The following is a 12,241-nucleotide window of genomic DNA, read 5'->3' on the forward strand; positions in this document are numbered from 1 at the left end:
GAGAATAAATATGGATAAAAACCATAAAAAGTCTTTGTTTAGAAAGTTCTGTCTATATCATAATTATTGCCTAGAAATATCTGCATGAAATTCCTGCTTATAGTGAAATGATGATTAAATGTAGAACTGTTCAGTGGTTAGATGTCTGAAGATCTAAGAAACACTTTCAGAAAAAAACATTTTATTACGACAGGATGAGAAATGTGGATGAAGTCAGAGGAAACATCCAGAACATGAAGGTAAAGTCTGCTCTGATAAAACTGAGAGTTGAAGTTTAATGAGCCGCAGCATCAGTCTGACAGTTATATCTAACTGCTGTCATACATGAGGGAGACGGTTCTGGTCCGGCCCGGTCAATCCTCCCTGGAAGAGACAAAGCACAGCAGGTCTTCATTTCCTGGAGTTTAACAAACTCAGCAGCCATGTTTTTATCCTTTATTAAAGGGAACTTTGGGTTCTGAGAAGGTTCTGTGGACCGAGGTGGACCTTTTCATGTTCTGATGTCAGACGTAGACACACCTGAGAGGTTCAGTCTGTTTAAAACGAACTCTGGTCCGTTTCCCTCCTTGGTCCGGTTCCTTTGTGTCGATGTGAACACGGTGATCTCACTACGGTCCGGACCAGAACCACTGAGACCCGTTAGAGAAGGCGGTACCGGTACGGTTCCAAACTAACGTGATCCGGTCTTGACCCGACTCAGGTACCTGGTGGACCCTGCAAGCTTGACCCAAACACCTTCCCAGGTTGGTGTTGCATTGTGGGACGTGTTAGAGTGGACCTGCAGCACCGGGCCAAAGATGACCGGTGGGCTCAGGTGGACCAGCAACCAGGTCCGTTTCCTGATTTTTGGGTCGATGATCAGATTCATCTTCTCCTACAAACGACCCATAAAACACTGCAGTGTTCAAACTGTCCAGTAAGCGGGTCGGTGGTACCGGCCCAGATCATTTTACCTCACATAGTCCCAGAAACCCGCTAACGGTGTCATTAAATGCTGCATGTTTGCTCCTGGGTCAGAACCCAGCATCTGCTCAAGATAATATGTTTTATCCATGTTAACGCTAAATAAAACGTCCGTCTGAAGTAAAAGATTAATGCAGAATATTTCACAAACGGACCCAAATATTCATATTACCAATTAATAAATTATTAATTAGCAAATACCTCCTTGTGTTTGTCTGACTGGTTGTTTTTTACCCAGAATCCTCTGCTTGATCATCCAGAATATCCCAGCAACAAATACAACTAACAGCACAGAGACACCAACTCCGATGAAATCTGTCACAGAACAAAACACAGCAATTAACAAAATTTACCAAAAATTATCTCAAAGTAATATAATTACATTTTTAAAGTCTGTAAATAATCTTACATGCTCTTTGGTTACCACCACTTTCTGTCTCGTTGAACCCACATGCTGTCCTCACGTTAACATGGAGAGTCTTGTTTTCTGCAGGGTTGGCTGCTACACATCTGTAGGATGAGTCTCTGTCCTCTTTGTGGACAGTGATGGGTAAAGAGGAAGCAGAACTGTTCTGGTTCTGTACTTCCTGGTCTTTGTACCACAGCAGAGACGTGGCTTTGTCCACAGAACAGAGCAACCAGCAGCTGTCAGAGCTCACAGTCAGGGTTTCTACTGCAGGAGTCGGAGCACCATCTGCAGGCAAAATGGAAAAGTTTGGATGTTTTAGCAGAAAATGAAGGAAAAACTTTCTGTCCTAAAATGTTCTGTTGTCTTTTTTTATATATATTTTATAGTTTGCATCTTAATGAATTTAAATTTTGTGGTTCAGCACAAAGGTTCCGGGTCCAATGAGCCTTCAGTTATCTCAGGAATCTCTTCTTCTGCATCACCTGCTGCTCCTCATGCACCTTCTGTCCTTCACCTCCAAACCATCTCCTGGTTTCTATCACCATCATCATTGGTGTGGATCCAGACTCTAAATGGTTCATCTGGATTTAAAGTTCTGACAAGTACTGATCAGTAAAAGTTTCATAATCAGCCCTCCATTTAGTAAAAACCTCATTAATAATAACCAGATTTCCTGGTTCTGAAACTTTAGACTTACATTGTTTCCAGAGTTAAATATGATCTTTTACTCTCCTCACTGAATAATAATGTTTTTAAAAACAAACCAAGTCAGTTTTGTTATTTAACTTATTTTCCAAGTCTTTCTGCTCTTTAATTACTTAAAATGTGAGCATTTTAGCTAAATGACTTAAATGACTGGCTTCTGGTTTGTTTTCTCCTGAATGAGGCGACAGGCTGAGCTCTGGGTTCATGCTTTTCGTTACGGTTCAAAGGATTAAAATTATATTGAGCAGGACACAGAACGCCTGCTATTCTCACATATTTAGCTTCATTTTTCTGATGAACATATAAAAATATAAACCTCTGGTTTGAAATTAATCAAATGTGAATTTTGTTTCTGGAAAATCTCCACCAAAGATAAACTTTATGTGTAAATTTTGAGCTGCAGACAGAAAACGTGAGAAACTGTTTAAGTGAAACTTGGAGCTAAAACCTCCTGATTAAAAAACGTTAAAGAGAAAATGTTCCTCACCGTAAACTGTCAAAGAATAGGAGACACTTAGAGCTCGTCCTCCTTTAGAGTCGATGTTATAATCTCCAGAGTCGCTCTTCTGCAGGTCTGTGATTGTAAAGAGTCCAGAGTTTCTGTTCCAGTGAAGTTTGTTTTTGTATTTTTCCTCTAGAATCTGAAGTTTTCCTTCATTCACCATAGCGAGGTTGGTTATTCCTTCTAACAGAAATCCTAATTCCAGCAGAGGATCTGGGAAAGTGACGTTTCCTCCAACAACTCCATTCAGGTTCCTCTTCAGTTCCTCAGCAGCAGAGAATCTCATCATGGCTGTAAAACACCAACAGATGCAGTCAGAATAAAGTCCACTTCAAAGAACTATTTATTGCGGAGCTGTTTCTGTGTAACTTACCGATATAAAGGAAATAAATCCTGGTGGTGGTCTTCATCACAGAGCTCAGACAGAACATAGTTCTGCTGTACGTAGCAGACAGACGAGAGAAGAACCGAGCTGGCAGAACCGCTGCAGCTCAACAAGGAACCAGCAAAGAGCAGGGGTGGAGCAGCAGGTCTGCAGAGACTCAGCAGCTCCTCGTTCAAGAGGAGGAGAACCAGGAACAAGAACCAGAACATGCTGCAAGTATCAGCAAATAAGATGTTCTGGACTGGACCTGCAGCAGAAAATGTTCTAATGTGGTTCTAACAGCTGCAGAGAAGTGAGGAGAACACTGCCGTCCCTTAGCTGGTTCAAAGGGTCCTTTATTAAGAATCTATTCTGTTTAATTGTTTAAACTAAATAAATGAGAGTTCTGTCAGGGACAGACGGCAGACGGCTGCATCCCAGATGATCTAAGCAGCGTTTCCACAGGTCCTTCCTTCCTGCTGCTGCTAGACTTTTTTAATCTTTGCTGTTCACAACAGACTAAATAAGTGTTTACATCACGCTGAGTGTTGCAGAGGTTCTGATCTGAACATCTGATCTCAGGTTCTGATGTCCACTTGCTTTTATTGTTCATTCATGCAGATTACCCGGTTTTCCTTCATCCTTCTGCAAACTCTGCTGTCTTTTCTCTGTTTAATTTGACACTTCATTTTTACCAAAATATTCCTTATTAATTATTATTAATTGCACGTTATTTTTCCTTTATGACAAGTTCTCTACTTTACACCTTAACTTTAAATTAATCTTCCTATTTATATTATTTAATCTAGTGTGTAACTGCTGTGTCTTTTTGCCTGAATTTACCCATTGCAGACAATAAAGGTGTTTCTACTTTATTCTAATACAGTAGTTAACGGTTCTACTGTTATAACATAAAAGAAAGCTTTATTTATATACAGAATAAGAAAATTGGAGCAGAAAATGTTCTAATGTGGTTCTAACAGCTGCAGAGAAGTGAGGAGAACACTGCCGTCCCTTAGCTGGTTAAAAAGGTCCTTTATTAAGAATCTATTCTGTTTACTTCCTTAATTTTAGAAACCTTAAACTGATTTAAAAGTCATGAACATGTGGTCCAGGTCCAACAGCAGGTTTCCTCTGGTTTGAACAGTTCAGTACATCTTTCACACTCCGTATATTTCCAGGGCAGCGCAGCTCTCAGCCATGTCAACGGTAACTGGTACCAAACTGGGGTTCTGGTCTGGTTTTGGGCCAAAGTTATTCACCAGCCGTCCTCCTGGAGAACCACTTTCACCAGGATTTATAGATAATAAACGTCAAAGAACCAGAAATCATTGATGCATGATGTCCAGCATGTCTCCTTCCCCTAAATCTTGGACTTTCACAGACATCCCTGTGAAACAATGATCCATCGTTACATTAATAACATCTTTGTTGGGTCAAAGAAGGAGCAGCGACATTCTGAACGAGCTGAAGGTGTGAAGAGAAGCTGGACTGATGCCAGCATGCAGCAATGATCCAGTCCAGTTGTGACAACATGAAGGATTATTACACATTTCCAGATCTGGTTTAGACACGACTGGTTTTAGTTTGATAATTCTTCTGAAAAACACTGACCTGCTTGTTGATGCTGAAACCTGGAATCAGGGTTACAGCTGTTGCTCTGTGGTCCAAGATCACCGAGGTTTGGAGGAGGGCTTTACGTGAAGCTTTGAAACCTCATAGACTTCCATGTTTAGATGTTATCAGGGCACTTTGTGAGAGGTTACATAGAGTGTAGAAGGGTTTGGCTTTATTTTTCTCTCTCTTCATAGTAGGTACACCTGGTCTGGCGTTCTGTTAGCTGTGACATCATCAGGGGAGGCAGATCATCCTCTAATATCATCTAACATGGAAAGTACCCCTGGGTCAATGTGAGCTTCTGTGCTTTCTGTGTCTCTGCTCTGTCTTCTCTACCATAGAAAGTACTCCTGGGTCAATGTGAGCTTCTGTGCTTTCTGTGTCTCTGCTCTGTCTTCTCTAACATAGAAAGTACTCCTGGGTCAATGTGAGCTTCTGAGCTTTCTGTGTCTCTGCTCTGTCATCTCTACCATAGAAAGTACTCCTGGGTCAATGTGAGCTTCTGTGCTTTCTGTGTCAATGCTCTGTCTTCTCTAAGCCCCAGTGGGTGGAGGCAGATGAGCGTTCACACTGAGCCTGGTTCTGGTTCTGCTGGAGGTTCTCCTCCCTGTTAAAGGGGAGTTTTCCTCTCCACTGTCGCTTCATGCATGCTCAGTATGAGGGATTGCTGCAAAGCCATCAACAATGCAGACGACTGTCCCTGTAGCTCTACGCTCTTTCAGGAGGAGTGAATGCTGCTTGGAGAGACTTGATGCAACCTGCTGGGTTTCCTTAGAGAGGAAACTTTCTCACCAACCTGGAGGATCTGATGGAGTCTGACTTTGGAGAGAGCCTTTAGATGACATGGTGTGAACTGGTGCTATATAAATAAAATTGAATTCAATTGGAGGAAAAAAACGGATAGTCATCTGCATAACAGTGAAAATTGAGGCCATGAAACATCTGAAACGTCTAAAAATGTCTCAACAGGTAATGTGAACACTGTTTGTAGATCTTCAACCCACCATCAGGTTTGAGTTAAATGGTTAATTATCTGTTAGTTACCTCTGGAGAGTTTTGGACTAAATTATGTTCCATCAATCCTTTTTCCAACTCTCTTATCCCTTGTGGGGTCATGATGGATGCTGGTGCATATCTCCAGGTGTCAATGGATGAGAGGCGAGGTACACCTGGACAGATTAAATTATGTTCCTCTGAGGTTTATTCCTCTCCTTGAGGCAAACAGCACTAGTCCTCAGGACTTGATAAAGAGGCCATTCACCATTTCTATCATTTCATGTTGCTGCAGAGAGAACCTATTATTAACCTATTATTAAACAACTGAAAGCAGAAGAAGAATCTAGAATTACTCTGGTTTAAATGAACTGAAACTTGTACTGCATGTTCTCAGAGGTCATCACTGCTTCTTGACTTTAGGGTAATTATTAGAGTTCAGCAGGAAGTCCAAACAGGATGTCTAAGAAGAGCTGCAGCAGATGTTAAATCTGCTCCAACGCTCATTGTTGCACCATGTCGACATGTTTGTGGTTGTTTGACTTTTCTGCTTCGTGCTCACCCTGAAGCAGATCTCGCTTTGGTTTAGGTGGTTAGAGTAGATGGACTGGCAGTCGGTGTTTCTTCGTTCATCGACCATCTTAATAGAACAGGAAGAGGTGTGTGTGGTTTTCCTTTAACTGACTAACAGCAAGAACCAGAAGGTGCTGCAGCAACAAGAAGTGTTTGTAGACGGTTGTGTTTTAAAAGCTGTAGATATGGAGACCATTTCTAGTGAGAATGAAGTCATAATAAAGACATTTTAACTCATGTCTTAGGATAGGATTAAAAATAATAGCATCCTAGTTAGTTTTCTTCAGTTTTATTATTGTTCCCAACATGTTAAAATAAAAGCATCTTCTAAACCCCACATATGGAGAGGATTTGTTCTTCAAGTACGAGAAAATATTAAATACTACAGTTAAATATTAAGGTTTGCAATTAGCTGCTATTATAAAGTTGAGCTCCTGATTAGTAATGAATTCATGTCTCTGGTTTATGGTTTCTAATGCATCAAACATGTGAAACTAGAACATCATGCTCCTTGTAGATGAAAACAACCTTCTGTCAGACTGAATCACGGGAGTCAGTGGAGGAGGAGTCTGAGAGTTCATGATTTATTTTTAAACGCACCAGAACTCTATCATTTTATCTTCGGTGGAAATATTTATATATTTCCTGACATTTCTCAACATATAGAAACTGTGGTAAACGTCAGGCAGACGGCCAAGGACAATTAACATAATATAGATTACTTAATATAAATGAGTCTAAACTAAAAAAAAAAGGCATCAGGTTACTACAGATGAAAATTGCAACAAATAAAAATGAAAAATAAGGCGACACATATTTACACCAATTAAGGAGCAGGAAATTTCCACTCTTTACAAAATTAAATTAAATCTCTTCTAATCCAAATCATTATCTCAAATATGCAATTAAATGTAATCATCAGGCTGAAACATCCCTTTAATATCTCTGCTATTATCACATCCAGCTTGAAAATTTTTTATATTCTCTTATCTTCGGGGGAAGTTTAGTTTGTGCTCACCTGCTGGAGGGCAGGTGGAGGTGTGCATGTAAAACTGTGAATTTTCTTATTTATTCTGTATATAAATAAAGCTTGCTTTTAAATTCTAACAGTAGAACCGTTAACTGTTGTACTAGAATAAAGTAGAAACGCCTCTATTGTCTGCAATGGGTAAATTCAGGCAAAAAGACACAGCAGTTACACACTAGATTAAATAATATGAATAGGAAGATTAATTTAAAGTTAAGGTGTAAAGTAGAGAACTTGTGAAAAAGGAAAAATAACATGCAATTATTAATAATTAATAAGGAATATTCTGGTAAAAATGAAGTGTCAAATTAAACAGAGAAAAGACAGCAGAGTTTGCAGAAGGATGAAGGAAAACCGGGTAATCTGCATGAATGAACAATAAAACCAAGTGGACATCAGAACCTGAGATCAGATGTTCAGATCAGAACCTCTGCAACGCTCAGCGTGATGTAAACACTTATTTAGTCTGTTGTGAACAGCAAAGATTATAAAGTCCAGCAGCAGCAGGAAGGGAGGACCTGTGGAAACGCTGCTTAGAGCATCTGGGATGCAGCCGTCTGTCCCTGATAAAACTCTCATTTATTTAGTTTAAACAATTAAACAGAATAGATTCTTAATGAAGGACCTTTTCAACCAGCTAAGGGACGGCAGTGTTCTCCTCACTTCTCTGCAGCTGTTAGAACCACATTAGAACATTTTCTGCTGCAGGTCCAGTCCAGAACATCTTATTTGCTGATACTTGCAGCATGTTCTGGTTCTTGTTCCTGGTTCTCCTCCTCTTGAACGAGGAGCTGCTGAGTCTCTGCAGACCTGCTGCTCCACCCCTGCTCTTTGCTGGTTCCTTGTTGAGCTGCAGCGGTTCTGCCAGCTCGGTTCTTCTCTCGTCTGTCTGCTACGTACAGCAGAACTATGTTCTGTCTGAGAGCTGTGATGAAGACCACCACCAGGATTTATTTCCTTTATATTGGTGAGTTACACGCTGCTCCTCTTCAATGTTGTAGATTTACTGGTTGGAAGTGAAGCTGATTTATTGACGGCATGGAAACTATAAAAACATGTTTTGAGGCAAAGAAAAAAGAAATAAATAGTTTGAAAACTAAATGAAAGTGAAATGTCTACAAACAGCATGACTAATATTATACAGCTTTATGTTATTTCTGTGTTTTTCTTATTGGGAATATCAACATATACAGTCATATTTAATAAATAAGAAATATTTAAAAGTTCATTTATTTCACTCAATTCTATTACTCAATTCATTATTCATTTATAACTCATTAAATATGTTGTTAATTATGATGCTCACAGTGAATAAAACATTTCAGATTAGAAGATAGAAATATCCTTTATTGTCCGACCGTGGTGGAGCAGCAGCAAAAATTTACATTAGAAATCCTGTTTGTTATTAAAAATCACAAATTCATTATTACATCAGACTAAAAAGACAAGATTTAAAACACAGAAATGTGAGTTTAAATAAAAGTGTGCTTATTACCTGCTTAAATGTTTTATTTTTAAAAGTGACTATTAGTCCAAGAAATAAGTCTCATCAAAACGCTAATTCTGAATTATCCATATTAAATTTGGATTCAATATGGATAATATTAAAGAGTTTTGAACAAATGTTTTTTTAGATAATTTTCCAAACATTTTATTCCATTTTTTGTTAATTTTTTCCCCTTCCTAATGAACTGGTATTGTGAATTAGCAATGGCTAGAAACAATGATGTAGGTAAAAAAAAAAAAAAAAGTACATAAATCTATACATTATTATATAATTCAATACTGTCCATAAATCTAAATATCAATGTAATTTATCTCATCTTGGTATTTTTAATCTGAGTTGTTTATTTATATTTTACTGGAGGCTGTGCACCATGTGCAGAGAGCAAATATGACAAAATGGTAAATCATAGAAAGAAGCATCTTTGTGACTCTTTAACGTTTTCTGACTTTGTTCAATTAGATTTTAAATCAAATAGTCTGAAAAATAATAATTTGTGCTGTCAGGATGGGTCCTTCAGGCTGGGAGGTCTCCTCTGAACTCTGGACGGTTTGAAGCTCAAACTCAGAACCAACAGAGACGATTTCTTTAAAGCTGACTTTATTCTGACTGCATCTGTTGGTGTTTTACAGCCATGATGAGATTCTCTGCTGCTGAGGAACTGAAGAGGAACCTGAGTGGAGTTGTTGGAGGAAACGTCACTTTCCCAGATCCTCTGCTGGAGTTGGGATTTCTTTTAGGAGGAAGAGGGAACATTGCTTTAGTGAATGACAGGAGAACTTCAGATTTTTGAGGAGATTTACACGAACAAACTTCACTGGAACAGAAACTCTGGACTCTTTACACTCACAGACCTGCAGAAGAGCGACTCTGGAGATTATAACATCGACTCTAAAGGAGGACGAGTTTTTTATGTATCCTATAATCTCACAGTTTATGGTGAGTCATAATTTCTCAGTAATATCAGAGCAGATTGTAGATTTTATCTTTAGACTTTAATAGATGATGCTGTTGATCTTTGCTACGTGTCTCCAGGATGAGAAAATATCTGTAGGGACAGATGTTGTTGCTCAGCAGCTTCTGCAGTAGTGTTGAATAATTACTGAGGATAAATTATAGCTCTCTAATCTTTAAACAGAGGTTTCCTGACATTATATAATATAAAGTACACATGTTTAGTTAATGTCCAGGGAACCCAGTCTGATTGGGGACAAATGTTGAACCATTAGTAATTAGTAATAGTAATTAGTAATATCATCTTTATCGTCATTGAAACATACATTACAATGAAATGTGTTCTTTTAACCCATCACCCTTGGAGAGCAGTGGGCGCCCAGGGAGCAATCATACATTAGATTTGGGTCACTAGCGTTGAAAGCAGATAAAAACATCTGCATACATGAGATGAAGGTTGCTGGTTCACTTCCCCTCTTTTGGTTTGCTGGATGGTCCATTTTCCACTGTAAGCGAGCTGCACCAAGCTTCACTGGCAAATGACCAGAAACATCGTCTGGGATTGTTAGCTGTGACATCATCAGGGGAGGCAGATCATCCACTATTACCATCTAACATAGAAAGTTCTCCTGGGTCAATGTGAGCTTCTGTGCTTTCTGTGTCTCTGCTCTGTCTTCTCTACCATAGAAAGTACTCCTGGGTCAATGTGAGCTTCTGTGCTTTCTGTGTCTCTGCTCTGTCTTCTCTAACATAGAAAGTACTCCTGGGTCAATGTGAGCTTCTGTGCTTTCTGTGTCTCTGCTCTGTCTTCTCTAAGCCCCAGTGGGTGGAGGCAGATGAGCGTTCACACTGAGCCTGGTTCTGGTTCTGCTGGAGGTTCTCCTCCCTGTTAAAGGGGAGTTTTCCTCTCCACTGTCGCTTCATGCATGCTCAGTATGAAGGATTGCTGCAAAGCCATCAACAATGCAGACAACTGTCCACTGTGGCTCTACGCTCTTTCAGGAGGAGTGAATGCTGCTTGGAGAGACTTGATGCAATCAACTGGTTCCTTTATATAGGACATTTTTGACCAATCTGTATAATCTGATTGATTTTGACTTTGTAAAGTGCCTTGAGATGACATGTTTCATGAATTGGCGCTATATAAATAAAATTGAATTTAATTGGATTTTTGTAAAGATAAAAAATGTGGAGAAACCTGGAAGATTTGTGTTGTGAAGATTTAATGAAATCCCTCAGCTGCCCTCAGACTTCACTGTCTGACAGCAAGCAGCTGGAGAACTGGATCCAAACCAGTGATGATGGGAAGAGGAACCAACAGGAGCTAAAGAACAGTAGGTGGATGAGGAGCAACAGGTGATGAAGGTGAAGAGATTTCTGAAATAACTGCAGAGCAACATCTGGTGGAGCTTTAAACAAACAAAACATATATATCTGTTAAGCTCTGTTAAAGGTTTGTGGATAAAAACTCTTTATCCTCATGTTTATACTCCTGATCTCCAACATTTTCCCTGCAGATGGTGCTCCGACTCCTGCAGTAGAAACCCTGACTGTGAGCTCTGACAGCTGCTGGTTGCTCTGTTCTGTGGACAAAGCCACGTCTCTGCTGTGGTACAAAGACCAGGAAGTACAGAACCAGAACAGTTCTGCTTCCTCTTTACCCATCACTGTCCACAAAGAGGACAGAGACTCATCCTACAGATGTGTAGCAGCCAACCCTGCAGAAAACAAGACTCTCCATGTTAACGTGAGGACAGCATGTGGGTTCAATGAGACAGAAAGTGGTGATAACTCTGACCAAAGAGCATGTAAGCTTCACTGTAGTAATTATAACAGAGTTAATTTAAAAACTGTTCTCAGTGGATGAATGTGCTTCATGTGGTTCTGATAGACTGGATCGTAGCAGCAGCTGTCATTGGGCTGATGATGGTGGCGGTTCTGGTCGTCTGGAGGATCAGTCAGAGGAAGACGAGCATCAGAAAAACACCAGGCAAGTATTGATCTGATTTATTATTATTTCAGCTCAACTGATCAGGTTTGATCATCTGATAAATATAAACATCAGTCTGAAGATTGAAAAATATTCACCAGAACTGATCTTTACTCAGATGGTTTATTTGCTATAAAGTCAAAGATTGTGCTCCATGTTTAATAACTGAATATATTTCACTGTTATTGGTTTTATTTCTAAACGTGAACGATTGTATTGGTGACTGAGCGGTCCTGGCTTCTGGATCAGAGGTTAAACAGCAACAGCTGCATGTTCTACTATGCAACCGGGGTTGATTTTCCAGCGAGGCTCCCCCCAGAGGGCGAAAGTAAAAGTGCACTGTTGTAAAGATGCTCAGCTGTTCTGGTTTCTCCGTCAAGCCAGGCGCGGTTGTTTTGAGTTTAGCAGACAGGCGAACGCAACGAAAAGTTAAAAAAACGGCAGTACAAACAATGACTAACACAGTGAAAGCATGAACATCAGGCGGCCGCCTCGCCAACATTCAAATAAATAAAAAAAACATAATAATAATAATAATATTAGGGCTGGGCAAGTTAACGCATTAATTTCGCGTTAATTCATTAGACTATTAACAGCGATATTTATTTTATCGCGCATTAACGCATGTTGCTCACATCAT

General features: G+C 39.6%; 1 protein-coding gene and 1 pseudogene across 2 annotated transcripts; one reads left to right on the plus strand and one right to left on the minus strand.

Annotated features, from left to right (window-relative positions):
• Positions 1-259: 259 nt before the first annotated feature.
• On the minus strand, positions 260-3,033 carry LOC110368057 (CD48 antigen-like). 2 transcript variants are annotated; one of them, XM_036137632.1, is made up of 5 exons: positions 2,953-3,032; positions 2,565-2,870; positions 1,373-1,657; positions 1,165-1,278; positions 260-363 (listed from the first exon to the last, which is right to left on the minus strand). In XM_036137632.1, exons 1-5 carry the CDS (start codon positions 3,008-3,010, stop codon positions 275-277), a joined length of 852 nt encoding a protein of 283 aa, XP_035993525.1. In that variant the 5' UTR covers positions 3,011-3,032; the 3' UTR covers positions 260-274. The 2 variants fall into 2 exon arrangements, with proteins under 2 accessions (XP_035993525.1, XP_035993524.1); XM_036137631.1 differs by lacking the exon at positions 260-363 and adding an exon at positions 753-874 and having other exon boundaries at positions 2,953-3,033.
• Positions 3,034-7,995: 4,962 nt separating this feature from the next.
• LOC118563070 lies at positions 7,996-11,612 on the plus strand (annotated as a pseudogene).
• Positions 11,613-12,241: the final 629 nt, after the last annotated feature.

The sequence above is a fragment of the Fundulus heteroclitus genome, chromosome 5, assembly GCF_011125445.2.
Source record: "Fundulus heteroclitus isolate FHET01 chromosome 5, MU-UCD_Fhet_4.1, whole genome shotgun sequence".
Lineage (NCBI taxonomy): Eukaryota > Metazoa > Chordata > Actinopteri > Cyprinodontiformes > Fundulidae > Fundulus > Fundulus heteroclitus.

Bases quoted from the DNA above. Each gene is read 5' to 3' on its own strand.
- LOC110368057 (XM_036137631.1), bottom strand. From the start codon at position 3,010: ATGTTCTGTCTGAGCTCTGTGATGAAGACCACCACCAGGATTTATTTC. The intron at 1,279-1,372 runs GTAAGATTATTT...GTTCTGTGACAG, and splicing joins TGGTGGTAACCAAAGAGCAT to ATTTCATCGGAGTTGGTGTC. The intron at 875-1,164 runs GTATTTGCTAAT...GGTCGTTTGTAG, and splicing joins AGTCAGACAAACACAAGGAG to GAGAAGATGAATCTGATCAT.